Source organism: Squalius cephalus, assembly GCF_949319135.1.
Source record: "Squalius cephalus genome assembly, chromosome: 18".
NCBI classification, from domain to species: Eukaryota; Metazoa; Chordata; class Actinopteri; order Cypriniformes; family Leuciscidae; genus Squalius; species Squalius cephalus.
Window position 1 is genome coordinate 26902788 of NC_137139.1, and position 17060 is coordinate 26919847.

General features: G+C 37.4%; 1 protein-coding gene across 2 annotated transcripts in view; it reads left to right on the forward strand.

The window, feature by feature from the left end:
• The window catches only part of plxna1a (plexin A1a), a 206589-nt gene that overhangs the window by 91316 nt on the left and 98213 nt on the right, over positions 1 to 17060 (forward strand). For both annotated transcript variants that reach the window (XM_079848220.1, XM_079848221.1), the window contains exon 4: positions 5607 to 5738. In XM_079848220.1, the coding sequence (XP_079704346.1) occupies positions 5607 to 5738 (132 nt within the window). The remainder of the gene's footprint in view (positions 1 to 5606; positions 5739 to 17060) is intronic.

Sequence of the window (17060 nt, forward strand, 5' to 3'; positions counted from 1 at the left end):
CATGTTTGGGCCAGCGTGGGCCGAGTACGGGCCTTCCGTCTCATTAATTAGCCAGTGATTGCGCTCAATCAGATGCAGATCTTTACTTTAAGGGCTGCATATCAAAGGCAGGAATCTGGTGGCTGGTTTATTATTCACAGGGAGACCTAGTTATGTCAAGAGCATGCGAGTGGAGCTTGTAGCAGCGGTGGGGGTGAGTGGCGGAGGAGATGCTGTACCCATGGAGTGCCTGAAAGATTAAAAAGGTGGAGGCTGAGACATGCCTGTCGCTCTCCGGGGACCAAGCATCGACTCCCCTTCTTCCTTTATTATTTCCCCCTCTTCTCTCGCTCGCGCCGTCTTTCCCCCTTATCATTTAGTCACCATGATGCAGCACACGACAACACAAAGACTGAACAGATGCGACATTGATCTTCGGCGTCTCCAGCTGGATTATACCCCTGGTTTATTCAAGCCAGTCAAGCATTCAAAGACAAACCTGCTCCTGTTTCCTTGTCTTATTAATGATGAAACTCACCGGGGAGTGGGCATTGGGTCCCCAGGAGCCGCGCAGTGGCGTGCCATCATTGTGCCCACTGGGACTGTCTGTCCACGGCTGCTTTTTGGCCGGCGTCCTATAGAGAGAGCAGCAGCATGGCAGAGAAAGATGATTAATTTCACAGAGTAATCTGTCACGCTGATCAAGCTCAATGAGTTTGTGTGTACCAGGTTCTGTTCCTGCCGGTAAGATGCAGACTGTGAAGTCAGCAGGTGCCATGGGAAGTCTTGGATGCCCTCCAGAAAAGGGTCAAAGAGGCTGGAGACGCTCGCACTAAGCGACTCTTCCTGTTTCTCAAGGCCTTCGTAGGGTACAGTAACATTGTACTGTATATTGCAACATTCAATATTGCATAATTGGCTCCCTTTTCATGAGTTGGCAGCTTTATAAAGCTTTAAGGCTTTTTAAAATGTTTTAAATGTAAAACTGTAATATATATGTATATATATGTATATGTATATGTATATATATATGTATATGTGTATGTATTTATATATATATGTATGTATGTATGTATATATGTATATGTATGTATATATGTATATATGTGTATGTGTATATATATATATGTATGTATGTATGTATATATATATATATATATATATATATATATATATATGTATATATGTGTATGTATATATATGTATGTATGTATGTATATATATAATAAATATATAAATTATATTTAATTCTACTTACTTACATTCAAATTCCAACTGCGATTATGTATCCCATGTTCTACCTAAATTGAAATTTCAGAATTTAATTGGAATTTAAAATACATTTTCAATTCAGTTGAGTATATTTCAATTCAGTATACACCTGCACTGGTATATATTTTCCATTTTGCAATATTACCTCTTAATTTCATCTGAACAACCAATTTAGAATGATGTGGAAAAAAAGAAACATTGAAGTCAAACTGCAGCAGCAGGGAAAAAAGAGCCTGTGGAAAACCCAGCATGCTTTCAATCCTACATTTCAAGTCAGCATCCTTTATTGATCATACTCCAGTGCGTTGATGTCAAGACACGAAACGTCCGAGAGCGACCTCATGGTCCGCACATTATCCGTGGCTGAGAGGCCACTAATGAAATTGGATTCAGGCTCATCTGGAAAGTGCCCTCCTGTTTGATTTAATTAGCCAAATGTCTCCGTTCCCCATCCAGGCTGGAGTAAAATGATTTTCAACAACGGAGAGTTGATGGGTCGCCACAGTCTCCGGCAGAGAAATGCCTGGGTTCTGTGACAAAACTCCTGTCAATCATTCTCTCCAACAAAGCTCTGAATGCATTTCAGAATATACTGAAATTTAGAGCTGCCTGTCAGGAACAACCTTCTTTTTTCTTTTCTTTTTTCCCCCATTTGAAGGATTACATAAGACATAGCTACAAGCTCTTTTATGTCTACGACAGTTTATCATTGTATTGACTGTTGACCTCGCTGATGTCATAAGGTCATATACAAATTCATACGTGCTTTACCGGAGACGTTGACAAGATTGAAAAGGCCAGACCTGTTTCAATTTGCTCTGAAGCCGTCAAGAGTGACCCTTCATTGAACCCTGGTCCACCTTAATTATTGTTCATCCATAGACCAGCATTAAAGAAGACTGCAGGGCTCTGTTTCTTAATTTATAGGTTCCTATTTTAGGTTATTACCCATTGCGCTCATTATGTGCAGTCTGCAGCAAGAGGCTGGAAGGGTTTGCTTCTGTCCTGAAATGATTTGGCCATGACTTACCATAATGGAACCATAAACATGAGAAGATAATGCAAGTAGCAATCATGGAACATATTCATCTAATAAGATGGTGTGAATTCAATATTTGTTTTGGTGTGAATGATTTGAGTGCCAAGGACATTCGGCGGCTTTTAGTTTAAAGGTGAAGCGTCATTTAAAAGGTACATTACAAAATGATGTGTTCTCTATTGACCTCTTTGGTTGAAACAGAATTGCAAGTTACTTGTTAAGTTATTGTTATTATTTTATTTATTCAGTTGTACTTTGGCATTGCTTTTCTACGTAGTTAAATCTGATTGGTTGATATGTAATATTGAAATACAACATTTTAATTCTATATTTTAAATATAACTATAGTTTTATTTAAAATTCATACATTTTAGTATTTTTTTATTAAAGATACATCAATAAAATAAATAATATGATTAAGTTATAATTATTAAATTATATATATTTTTAAAATATATAATTTAATTCGATTTGTACTGTAAACTTCTATCATAGTGCTTCTGCGATCATTTGGGCTGTTCATGTAAATATGTCTTTGTACTGGCGCATAAGTCATTAACCTTTATATGTCAAAAGGTTAAGTCTTTAAATCACATCGTTCTCTTACCCAGGAAGTGACTGAAAATGATTTCTAAAGCAGAGACAGTAGCAGTAATACTCCAGACTATAAGGTGCATTGGGATTCAGCAGCAGTCAGTAGGGAGAACTGGGTTTGTTTTTGTTTTTTCACCTTCCAACTTCATCTCTCCTGACACCTTTATTAAGGCAGTGTGAGACAGAGAGTTCTCTAGCTCTTCCTGCTTCTTCCTGTTGAGGAGAAGATGGGCCATCTGCCAAGAATCTGCAATTTGAAGAGTCATTGCACAATTACGTCTATCTGCACGACTCTAAAAAAGGGCGGGGAAATGCAGATGGCAATTCTTGCTCACCCTTGAAGAACAATTATATATGTTTATCCCATATAATCAGTTTCATATGGCAGGGAAACTTGCAGGAGAGTTTGTTAGTTGCATTGTCCTGCAAGTTTTAGGCATGTCCAAAAATCGCATGGCAGTGGCCAGTTTTCTAGATTAGTATTCCTGTTCCATGCGGCTAAAGCATTCTCCATGTCATGCATTCTCCTGCTCGGACACAGGGGAAGATCCTTACTCTCTCTCTTTCAGCTCCCCACTGCAGGAACTTCAGCATTGCTTGGCAAGTGTTCCAGAAGGATTGGCTGAGAGAGAGGATGAGATGTCCTTGAGCTGTTATCTGCCACTACTTCATAATGAACTGCGTCCCGCGGGAGTAATGCTCAATGAAGTGATGGAGGGGGGAACATGGACAACAGACTCCAAATCCCAGACTGCTTTGCTGTTATTTGACCCTCCATCACTCACTGAGCAACGATATACAGGGTTCCCACAATCATGGAAAACCTTGAATTAAAATTTGTGTAACCATTTCCAGGCCTGAAGTTAAAGCTGGAAATTAAAAATGAAAATTTTATCCCAAAAGTATTCATGGAAATATTTGTTTGTTTGATTTATTTTTATTTTTTCTTCTTTTTTATATAATAGTTTAAATCTAATTTATCTACGCATTTTAAATTATATTAGTTGTCATGAGAAGACTCACTTGTTATTCACTACTAAACATTCTTTTGGTTTATTAAATATTTTTTTCTGCAAAGTTACTTTGAAAAATAATGCATTACAATATTGTGTTACTCCCTAAAAAGGAACTAATTGCGTTACTAAATGAGTTGCGCTACTCTTTCTCATTTGGGCTGGGCTTGCTTGCTTGTTTTTTAATAACAAATCAAAAAAACATTGATTTCAGTCAATTTCAGGCCTTTTCAGTAAAATGAACAAGCCTCAGGCTGAAGGAAATGCAAATTCACACCTGTATAGAAAGCAGCTTATTTTGATTTTGCAGCTTAAATAAATCTTTCAGCTTTGGAGAAGAACACAAATGTGATGGGATCTAAAGTAATTTCTGCTTTTTAGTATGAATGAATTGGGTCATCGAAGGTCAGCAGCAAAGACATTGGTTAATAAAGTGAGATTAAATACATAAAGCATTTGTGTGATATTAAACATTAAATTATTGCAGGGTCGCCTTAATATTCTGAGTTTGCATCACACTGTTTTTATTCATGTTGTGGAATACTGAATCTGTTGTTGTGCAAGTGAGATTAGTAAATGCATGTTCACATTTAAGTCTACAACTACAATAAATAACCATCATGTTTTCAGAGCGTACACAACGCCTCTAAAACTTACTCATAATTTCTCTCAGCATGTGGAAAAGAGAGCTGTCAGTCAATAAATGGGAAGTAACCTGCATTACTTATTTGAAAAAGTAACTCAGATATTTTGTTGTAAATTTAAAAGTAATGCATTACTTTACTAGTTACCTATAAAAAGTAATCTGATTTCGTTACTTGTGTTACTTGTAATGCATTTTTTTGCCTATATAAAATGTTGTTCTATAAATGTGGCAGTTTACATGAGGCCACGTTGCACAGCTTTAGGTTTTAGTTAAAGAACAGAACTGCTGATTAAGTTCGCTCTATTTTCAGATATTTGTAGATGTAATTTTAGTTCTCTTGAACCAGCTGCAGGGTTTGACCCAGATAGGCCACACTGACTCCCAGGTGTGGGCGGCTGAAAACTCCCTGCAACTCTTTCACTCTGTGCTGTGGACCTTTCTGAGGAAAACCGAACTGCTTTACCAGCTTTTGTGTTTTTGTAAGTGGGTCGGACGGTGCTCTAGTGTACTCCGGTGCTGCAGGCGCTCTCTTCATTAGCAATGGGGTGGTGTCAGAGGGCCCAGGTAATGCGCTCCCATGGCGCTCGGCGAAGGGGACGGTCATTAATCAGCGGGACACGGCACCGGAGCCGAGCACATCATTAGGCCCTGAAACACCACGGGATGCTGAGGTCACGCTCCCCTGACCCTGCATCAATAAGGCCAGGGATGGTGACTTAAAGGCGGGTGTATTTCTGGCTGATGCTATGGTGGGCCAAACAGAAAGTGATGCTGCGTTTATTATTGACCAAGATGCATTTGTTTATCATCGTTCGAGGCTGCTGTTACTCCCTTTTAAGCATTGATGTGAAGGCAGCCGAGTTAAATGGATATATTATGCAGCTTAGAGAGACACCAAACCAACAACTTTCATTCAATTTTCATTATAAAGCCTTTTTTTCTACCTTCTAAAAGCCAGAATGCTTCACAAAGTGAACAGCAAATCAGAACGCTGCCAGATTGCACAAATCCAAAGTATATTTGCTCTTTAATATTCAACGTATATCTTCTTTGTTTCTTTCAGATCTTGGTGAACTCCGTTACCCAGCCTGCACTGCTGTATGAGAACGTGGTGGTGAGCGAAGGGAAACCAATTTTGAGGGACATGTTGTTCAGCCCTGACCATCAATACATCTACACGCTCACAGAGAAAGAGGTAAGACTTCAGGGAGTGTGCTGTTTGTGATGGTCGACGTGTTTTATTTGGCTAGAATGTTCTGAGGAGCCCAACGGACAAGCTGTGTGGTTTGGTCACGCACATGAGTCCCCAAAGAGGCCAAATAGAAAGGAAAACACACAGAGAATGAAAATGAAGAGACACGTTTTCCAAACGCTTGGTTGATACAACACGAATGGAAGTATGAGAATTTAGATTTTTAAGTTCAGTGTAGCCATTGTTCGCCTTGATTTTTTACATTTATGGATTTGACAGACGTTTTTAATCCAAAGTGACTCACTGTGTGTTGCATTTTAAGGCTTACATTATATCAGTTCCTGCATTTTCTGGCAATCAAACCCATGTCTTTTGAGTTGCTACCACCGTTTTGTACTTTTTGAGATCCTGGAAATGCTTAATGCACAAGAGCACTTGTTGGTGGCCTTTCCTTTGTCGTCTGGTCCAACCTATCCTTTTTTTTTATTTTAATTTTAAATCAAGTTCGTTTTTTATGGGGGAAAACTAATGGTTGTAAAACTACATAAATTATTTTGACACAATATAGGCTTTTTTACCCTAAAATTAGCGTTAGTATGTATTTTGTCTAACATGAATTTTATAGAACACGTAGGCTATTTTTACAACCTTTGTTATTATTATAATTTTTTGTTTTTATAATTATGATTATGTTGAGACATTTTATTGAATTAAGCAAATTCTCATTATCAGAATAAAAGTCATAATAATAATTCACTTTTATTTTAATAATTTTTTGCAAAGAAATGTATATGTAGGCACAATTTATTTAATTTCACTTTAACTAATTTCAAGCGTTTAAAGTCTGTGAACCAGACTTTACCTCAGTATTGTGACGAGTGAAACGGAATATTGAATGAGAGAAATAGAGGGCGTGGCTTGATTTTTCCCTCTGGGAATTGATTGGATCTAGAAAAGCTCACTGTCTACCCAAGCCGTCAAACTGACGTCATCAGAGAAGGACGGCCATTCCAGAGGGGAAGTACATTTTCAGATTTCGATTAGATTACGAATACAATTTTATTTTGTGTGTGTGAATTAATTTGCACGGATGAATTTATCATCACAAGACTAGAAATGTGCGCCAACATAGTAAATGGGGTCAATTTTGATTTCATCCTGACTTGGATCCTGTTTTTTTCAGATAATAAGAACCACAAAAGAATTCAAATGTGTCCAAACCTTTGATTGATAAGTGTATACAGTAGCTGAGTTGGACTTATATTTTAAGAATGTATGAATTTTGAAGATGCTGTATTTTTTACAAAAGAAAAGCCCAAAAAATTCAGAATGTGTATTATTCAACATGCTGTTTTTTTATTCTGCACAGATTCACATGGTGAATTTGTTAGACTGTGCATGTATGTGTGCATGTGTGAAAAAGAGAGACCCGGAGCGTCTCCTGATTGTCTGCACGTGATATTCAACACACTGTGTCGGCCCCCTTCCCACTTTTCCACACACACACACACACACACACACACACACACACACAAGCGGCGGCGCCTCTGGTAATTCACCACTTATCAGAAAAAATTGAGGAAGGGCTTCTCTGATCTTTTTTTGATGGAAAAGAAAGCGTCCAAACCCTCCGTCACCCCCACCATCCCCCTTTTTCACTCAGACCGAAGGCTGGAGAATTCTCTCTCTCTCCTCTTTTTCTCCTTCCGTCTCGCTCCTTCCTTTGTTTTCCTCTCGCCTCTTTCTTTGTGCTTTCATGTTCTCCTCACTAAGGGCTGATTGGAGTGCTTCCTGTCTTCCTCTCATTAAAGGGCATTTCCTTCATCACCGTAACCCCATTCACACTCCGCTGGCCCACACCGCCTCTGATTAGAGCACCGCGCCACAGCGCCAGCCTCAAAAAGTCCTTAAAACCTGATCAAATCCAGGCATGAAAGCATTTATTCTACCGTTTAATGTCAGAGATTAAGAGGAAATACATGTGACAGAATCATTGCAGGCATTTAAATAATGTATCATGTTATTCACATGTTCATGCTGAGATAAATGTAAGAGAGCTTTTAGAATGGAAATAGATGGCAAGAAACCTTCACGGAAGTTCATGTTGATGGGATGAAGATGGCTCTTGCTAAGTTGTTCTCTCTGCATCAACAACCCACAGGTATTCATGGTAAACTAGATGAGAGAGAACCGGAAGCACCCTCACAACGCTTTCTATGAAACCTGTGTTGTGCGTTAGAAAGAATGCATTATAAAGTAATTTGATTTGATCTCGCAAAGCTTGTCAAGACCTTGTATAGTATATCTCTGCTTGTTTGCAATTAAAGGGTAAATAATGAACTGGTTGTTTGAATAAGTACTTCATTTTCTTTACTCAATAAACACTATCATGGTAATATTTGTTTGTCCTTCCTTTATGCTGATTTCAGTTTAGAAAATAAATCCTGTCCGGACTGGATGAGATTCCTTGCTGTGTTACATTAATGAGAATATAATAAAAATATAAATAAAGTCCCAGTGCATTACAGTATGTAGCTGTCATACTTGCTATTAAATGCATTGAAACTGATGTCATGTCAAAATAATGTAAACAGGTCAATAAAGTATTGGTCTTAAAATAGACTTTTCTTTTTTTTTTTTGTGCAAAATATGCATTCTTGTTTTTTTGTTGGGTTAATATGACACTTTGCTCTTGTGAGATTCACTTTATAATACATATTGTAATCATATTTTGTCATAAATAATTCAAGCTACAGTTTAAAATACTTACCTATTCATGGCTACACCTTTAAAGAGTCATGATTGTTGATCGTACATTATGCTCTGGATGGCTCCATGAATATGTTAGTATTATAATGTATTATAACTGCTTTTAATTATTTACAAGAACATGCAACTGATTCTAAGGGTATTATGGATGCATTAAGAATACATTTACTATTCATTATATACACAAGCTTCATAGAAAGTGTTAATATTAATTTCCCAATAACTCATTTTTGGTGAACAAGCTCGAGGGCCACATTCAAATGTAGACGAGAAATAACAGGCAGGGAGAAAATGTCCGGTCACATGGCATCTGACCTTTTATCGCTCTGTAATTTACAAACTAAGCCCAACTGCTGACCTTTAACCTCATCGAGACCCTTAGGTTTAAGATCCAGAGTCTTTTACTATTTAGTACAGTTGCTCACAGCAGCGTTCTGAAGGAGAGATCTAGACTGACAATGTTAGATGATTTAGCCTCTGCTTTGAATGCATTTACCGTAATGGTTCCCAATACACACACACACACATGCACACCTACAGCCTAGACATACGAAAACACGTTAGCTGCTCCAACACTGCGATCCATCAGCGCTTGGCGATAATTGTTTTTAATGTACCACGTCTTCAGATGGAAAAGGTTCTGTAATTGGTATAGATGGTTTCTGTATGAGTGCCTCTGATACGGACGGCGTGGAGATTGCATGTTGAGAGGGCGGGCTTGATAACCCTTCAACACATTAACTTAGCGCGAGGAGCGTTAGGCTAACGTTCTTTAAATGGAGCTGTGTGTATTCGCTCGGACTGATATTGATTTAAGTGCAGCTGTAAATGGCTTTGTTGGGAAGGAAGGTTTTATGGAGGAAGAGTATTTGAACTATTATACAAACGAGGGGGAGGAAGTGCTTCTCTTACAGGAAGTTGTGCACACAGCACTAGCGGTGGCCACACAGGGTGATCAACCGACTCTCTGGAGGTTGAGAGCCATTGTAATGGAGACGAGAGCGGTGTTGCTGTGGTCAGCGTGCGGGTGAGAATGTAAAACCCTTAGGGTCAGATCATTGCTATGGAAGGAAAGCATACAGACAGGCTTTGATTTCTTTAGCTTATTTACTTTCTTAATAAATGGTCCTGGTCTTTTTGTGGAATTCATCAGTGCATGTTAGTCTAAAGACAAAAATGTTTGATTTTGCGCTTTCTCCTTCTCTGAAGTAACTTTTCTGGAGATGTAGCCAATGCTTGGTGATGCCAGGGTGCTATTAGTGTTTCTATGCTGTTAAAAAGGATCAAAGTTGTAAATAAAACAGATTATTGGAGTGTTTCACAAGAAAACACTATTTTAGTCTTTGTACTTCAAAATATAATGTTTAATTCAGTATGTTACTTGCGTTTCTTATATATATATATATATATATATATATATATATATATATATATATATATATATATATACACTCACCTAAAGGATTATTAGGAACACCATACTAATACTGTGTTTGACCCCCTTTCGCCTTCAGAACTGCCTTAATTCTACGTGGCATTGATTCAACAAGGTGCTGAAAGCATTCTTTAGAAATGTTGGCCCATATTGATAGGATAGCATCTTGCAGTTGATGGAGATTTGTGGGATGCACATCCAGGGCACGAAGCTCCCGTTCCACCACATCCCAAAGATGCTCTATTGGGTTGAGATCTGGTGACTGTGGGGGCCATTTTAGTACAGTGAACTCATTGTCATGTTCAAGAAACCAATTTGAAATGATTCGAGCTTTGTGACATGGTGCATTATCCTGCTGGAAGTAGCCATCAGAGGATGGGTACATGGTGGTCATAAAGGGATGGACATGGTCAGAAACAATGCTCAGGTAGGCTGTGGCATTTAAACGATGCCCAATTGGCACTAAGGGGCCTAAAGTGTGCCAAAAAAACATCCCCCACACCATTACACCACCACCACCAGCCTGCACAGTGGTAACAAGGCATGATGGATCCATGTTCTCATTCTGTTTACGCCAAATTCTGAGTCTACCATCTGAATGTCTCAACAGAAATCGAGACTCATCAGACCAGGCAACATTTTTCCAGTCTTCAACTGTCCAATTTTGGTGAGCTTGTGCAAATTGTAGCCTCTTTTTCATATTTGTAGTGGAGATGAGTGGTACCCGGTGGGGTCTTCTGCTGTTGTAGCCCATCCGCCTCAAGGCTGTGCGTGTTGTGGCTTCACAAATGCTATGCTGCATACCTCGGTTGTAACGAGTGGTTATTTCAGTCAAAGTTGCTCTTCTATCAGCTTGAATCAGTCGGCCCATTCTCCTCTGACCTCTAGCATCAACAAGGCATTTTCGCCCACAGGACTGCCGCATACTGGATGTTTTTCCCTTTTCACACCATTCTTTGTAAACCCTAGAAATGGTTGTGCGTGAAAATCCCAGTAACTGAGCAGATTGTGAAATACTCAGACCGGCCCGTCTGGCACCAACAACCATGCCACGCTCAAAATGGCTTAAATCACCTTTCTTTCCCATTCTGACATTCAGTTTGGAGTTCAGGAGATTGTCTTGACCAGGACCACACCCCTAAATGCATTGAAGCAACTGCCATGTGATTGGTTGATTAGATAATTGCATTAATGAGAAATTGATATATATATATATATACAGTATATATATCTTTTTTTTTTTTTAATTGACCAACAATTTCTGTATGAAAATGGTAAAAGAAAATAAAAAAAAATAATGAAAATTAAACCCTACTCCAAATGTTTTGAATATATTTAACACATACATAGCAGTGATGCTATTCTTAACCAAAACTAAAAAGAGAACTATTAAAATATGTTTTTGAAATTATGTAATTGAAATAAAGCTGCAATAAAATAAAATATAATAAATAATAAAATGGTTTCTACTGTAAGTCAGAAGAGCCCACCAATAATATTTCTTTGATATTCAGATCTGATATGAACCAAGCCATATCTACATTGTAAGTCTGATTGTTTTTTTTCTCTTGTATTTATTTCTTTGGAAGTAGTTGCACACCTCTCCTCAAGTATTATTCATGTATATGGATCATATAGAGCTATACATGTAAATAGCTTTAAAGTATAATACTATAATTTTATACTTAAAAAAAAAAAAAAAAAAAAAAAGTACACCAGGCTAATCTGGTTTGCTGGTTTTAGAGGGGTTTGATGCGATTTAGGCTGGTTTAGCTGGCCGACCAGGCTTGGAGAGCTAGGACAGTTCAAACTTTTTTTTTTTCACCAGGCTTAAGGGTTTTATTCCTAAATAAACAATTTCATGGTCCACTTTTCACAATCAAAGCCTAATGGATAAAATCAAGCCCTATCCTGCATTGTTTCTTACTTACTATATTTTGTCACATTTGTCATTTGCATTACTGTTATTATCTTTAACTGCATCTGTAAAATTCATCCACAAATGTGTTTCTGGTTTACTGTGTCCACCTGCATGAGTGGGTTTGGACATATGGGATGAGGTGAATGAGTTTCACACGGAGGCCGCTCTCTCTTTTAGTCTGTAGCACACCAAGACCCAGAGGACCGAGCAAAAGAGAGAAGTGGAAATTAATTGGTTTGAAGCAATTTGTTCTGTCTTCTTTCCTTCATCTATCTTTTTTCTTTTCTTTCTCCCCTCTCTTTTAAGTGGCCCTCCTCCTATGGAGGAAGGAGTCAATGGGAGAGATGCCCCAGGGGTCATTTTCTTTCAAATAGCGGGTCCTCTCTCTCTCCCTCGCTCCGTCTCGCTGAGATATTGCCGCCTCTTTGAGAACTGACAGCGGTCGTGGGAGATAGATTGTGATTGGATCACTCCGGCTTCCTTAAAGCCATCTTTCATTAATTTTTCTCTCCCCACATTCACTTCTTTCCCTGTTTATCGTAATCTGAGGCATCTCGCCATCTCTCTTGTCAACAGCAGCGGCTAACAAGCCTCCGTCGCGTCTCTAGCCTGAGTCACGTATTTCTTCCTCCAGGTTTTATTATGTTTGAGGAGGTGGCCCAACGACGACCGGTGTTCTCTCGTGAAAGCCAGAGATGTTATTGCTCCCCTTTGAATCTAGCGAACAAAAACTTTCCGTAAACGCAATCACACCGTAATCCGGCGTTCCGATCCGCCCCACATTTTAATATGTTGACTTCCGTACCTCAGGCTTACAGAGATATCACACAGCATTAGAGAAGAGACCAATGTTCACTGATATTGCTGTTTCTTTCCCCATTTTCTCGCTGATCTGGAGGAAGATGTGTCGTATGTTGTGCACGTCCGCCTCCCCCTTTGCTCCTTAAATTTTTTTCTCTTTCTCCATTTTGTATCTCTTCATTGGATAATAGAAACGGCAGGCGGAGGCGCATGTTGTGCCTCAAACATCAAAAACTCCATTTCGTCGGGTTGACAGAACAATTTTCCATTTCCCATATTCACACCCACTTAATTAAAAGTTGCTGATAGCCCCGGCATCTCTTTCCCCCGCTCTGGGGTCCGCGGGAAGACATAAAGCTGTCCCATACTAAGCGAGAAGAAACTTCGATTAGCGTTAGCTTGATTTAAAAGGCGCTCGCTGCCGTTCGGACGATAAACTTTACAATGTTTATCTGAGGCTTGGAGGAATTTCTGAAAAAAAAAAAAAGGCCATCAATGGATTTGTCAGTTTGGTGTATTGCTCATGTAGTTTGGGGAGATATTGTTTATGCTTTTTGGGTGACTCATGAAAACCTGTCAAGAACATGTCCAGCTCATATATCGCATCAAATTGAAAAGAAAGAAATATGATATTTTATTTGGACTTCCAAGAAAATGATTTGGTTTAGTTTATCTTTTGCATTTTGACAATGTTTTCATGATTTTGAAGCACATTCAACCTCAAAAATCTCATCGTTATAATGCAAAAAATCTCATTCTCATTGCTGTAATGAGGAAGAATATTTACTATAATTACTATAATATATAAGAATATGTACTATAACACTATAATTACTATAATCTCTCTCTCTCTATCTCTCTCTCTTTAAAACAGTAATAGTATTTCTATAATAGTTGTAGTTAATGTTGTCTCAATACTGGAATTTCCTTGGAAAATATCAATATTCAAAAACATTTTTGATACCACAGGGAAAACTGACATACAGTATATACCTCCATACAGATAATTAGTTATCTCATATTTTTTATATAATTTGGGTAATTTGGTTGTAATAGCTTACACACAGAACAGGATTTGAATTTTTGAATTGTTGAACTAAATTTACACAAAAGTAAACAGTCAGTAATCAAATAAGAAATCAAAGTAATCAAATGTGAAGACTATCCAGTGTTATTTTGTTGTAAAAATGAAGATTAATGCTTACAATTAAAGTTACAAAAGTTATTCAGTCAAGAGCAGCGAGTGATTTAGTTTTTTTGCGCTTTGATTAACATGACAGGTTTATTAGACTGCTGTCACTTTAAGAAATATCAATATTTTTGACAACACTAGTTGGTAGTAATATTAATTGTACTACCTTTTATTTTATGCTTAAATGTGCACAATTGCCATGCAAATGTCACAGTGCATATATATGTTTTTAACTACAATATATCTTAGATTGTATTTCAAATATTTATTTATTGATGTCTGTCTTTATTTTGGTGTGAAATATGACCTGGACATGTTTCTGTGAGACTGACCGACTTTCAACAGCGGCGTTTGGCTCCATCACCAAGCATAATGCCCAGTGTGTGTCCGCTGTGGGAGCATATGTGGGCTTGAAAGCATGTGTATATTTGTACATGCGTATCACTCCCTCTGTTAGAAGCTTTTGATCAGAACGACAGTGCTTGTATTGTTTCCTCACATAGCTGCACCTCATGGCTTCTGTGTAACACAGTACAGTGAGGAAACTCTACACGTCTCTCTCTCTCTGAAGGTCAGTGTTCTTCTGTACTCCTCTATCGGAGGGCCGAGAGGAAGTATCAGCTGGCTGTAATCTGATTTGTGCGGCGGACGTCTTAATATAGGCAATGTGACAAGATGGAAGGAGAAACTGCCAGCTCTTCAGTTCACTCTATGTGTGTGTGTGTTCAAGTAGAAGTAAATGTATATGCTAGCAGTCACACGTTTGGACACACTTGAATACATTTTCGTTTTAAATCTTAATAATATTTCCAAAAATGTTTGGACACATTACTTTTTGTAATTTGTTAGTCTCTTATCAAACCTGCAGTTATTTGATCAAAAATACAGAAAAAAAAACACAGTAATATTGTGAAATATTATTACAATTTAAAATTATGATTTTCTATTTTAATACACTATAATAAAATATTTTATTTCTGTGATGGCTAAGCTGAATGTTCATCAGCCATTACTCCAGTCTTCAGTGTTACATGATCCTCCAGAAATCATTCTAATATTCTGATTTATTATCAGTGTTGGAAACAGTTGCATTGCTTAATATTTTTCATAACTTGTGATATTTTTTTCTTTGATTAATAAAAAGTTTTAAAAAAGAACAGCATTTATCTTGTATAACAATATACACTATCGTTCAAAAGTTTGGGGTTAGTCTTTTTTTTTTTTTTTTAAAGAAATTAATACTTTATTCAGCAAGGATGAGTTAAACATAAATATTGAAATAAAAAGTGCTAAAAAGACTTATATTGTTAGAAAATATTTCTATATGGAAAAATGCTGTTCTTTTAAACTTTTTATTTATCAATGAATCCTGAAAAAATATATCACAGGTTCCAAAAAAATATTAAGCAGCACAACTGTTTTCAACATTGATAATAAATCAGCATATAAATGATTTCTGAAGGACTGGAGTAATGATGCTGAAAATTCAGCTTTTCATCACAGAAATAAAGTACATTTTAAAGCATATTAAAAACGAAAACCATTATTTTAAATTGTAATAGTATTTTACAATATTACTGATCAAATAAATGCAGGCTTGAAAAAGAGACATTAAAAATAGTAATGTCCAAACTTTTGACTGGTACTGTACACACACATTATACATATTGTGCCGCGAGAACTGGTGCGCCCTTTGAATTTGAAGTGTGTCCAAATTTTGACTGGTAGTGCAAACACAACCACGCAGGGAAAGACACTTACAGCAATTAAAACCAAATCACAGTTCACCTCACAGCTGGACAAAGCTACTTATTGCCTTCACACACTCATAATTTTCATTCTTTTGCTAGCTTTTCTTCTCTGCTAGCCTCTTTTTCCCCCATTCCGTCATTTTGCAACACTTAATTTGTTCTTTTTTCCCTTCTCACCGTGATTTTACTGAGGAGATCGTCCAGACGTGACATAGTGACCAAGTGAGCCATTCCAGATGTCAGATGTTGCCATGGTGATATACATAAACCATGCACGTTGCACACACACAAATCCTTGAATGTGTGCTGGTATTGATAAAGCAGGAGGTTTATTGAGCTCGTAGCTGGAGACTTGCGTTCAATAACACTGCGCCGTGAAGGCCGTTTCTTCTCGCATATTTGCCCTGTGAGAACCATGGATGGAATTTCGAGTTTGTTTTAGCATTTGACATATTTATAGGAGGTAAAATAAAGAGATTGGGAAATGAAGTGACTAAAATACTGAACATTAATTATGTTTTATTTCTTGTTCATCATGTTAACAGGGAGGTTGCTTTATATAACCCAGTCAAAAGCTACCATTTAAAACTAATTATAGAGTATTTTAGTATGTAACCAAACTTGATCTTAAAGTAGGAGCTGTAGATTATAACTGTCTAAGTCGGTGACCAATATGATGGCAGTGACGTGTGGTTCCTCCAGAGGGGGCGGAGTCTGCATGTCAGCATACTGTGCTAATTAGACAAACTGTTGATTATACTGTCAAGTTAGTGCTTTGGAAAGTATGTCTGATATAATAAAACAATTCTTTTGTGGGTCTTTTGCCACTCTATTGATGAAGAGAATAAAAAGAGAGCAGGAAATCATCAGAGAGCGAGAAATGGACAGATTTGAACACACACGTCTCAGTTTCTTTATAGAACGTGCAATAACCGCTAGTTCATGTCTCTTTAAAAAAAAAAAAGCATCAAAATATTGTTTCATACCTCAAAATATAATGTTTCAAATTAAAACTTGACATTGACCTTGATCAGTGAAAAAGAAGCGAAGAGAAACAACAGAGTGTTATATATAATTGTAAATCATTTAACATATTTTTTAAAGAAATTAATAGTTTTATAAATACTTTCATTTTAAACAAATGCTGTTGTTTTGAGCATTCTGGTCATCTAAGAATCCTGAAATTAAACGCTTTATGGTTTCCACAAACAGTTTTACCTGCTTTAAAAGCAATAAGCTACAAAAGGTTGTGAGTTACCATGATTTTACCATGGTTAAATAAACCCCCATAACTGTGGTAAAATCACTGCCTCAAGTTGGCTCATATTACACTTTGAAATATTCCTCCACACCAATATGATTAAAGACATCAATATTCAATATTTAATTAAATATTAAGTATATTTATCAGTCGAACTGTAGAATGTGTACAGCTGCCAAGTAGCAGTAACTTGGC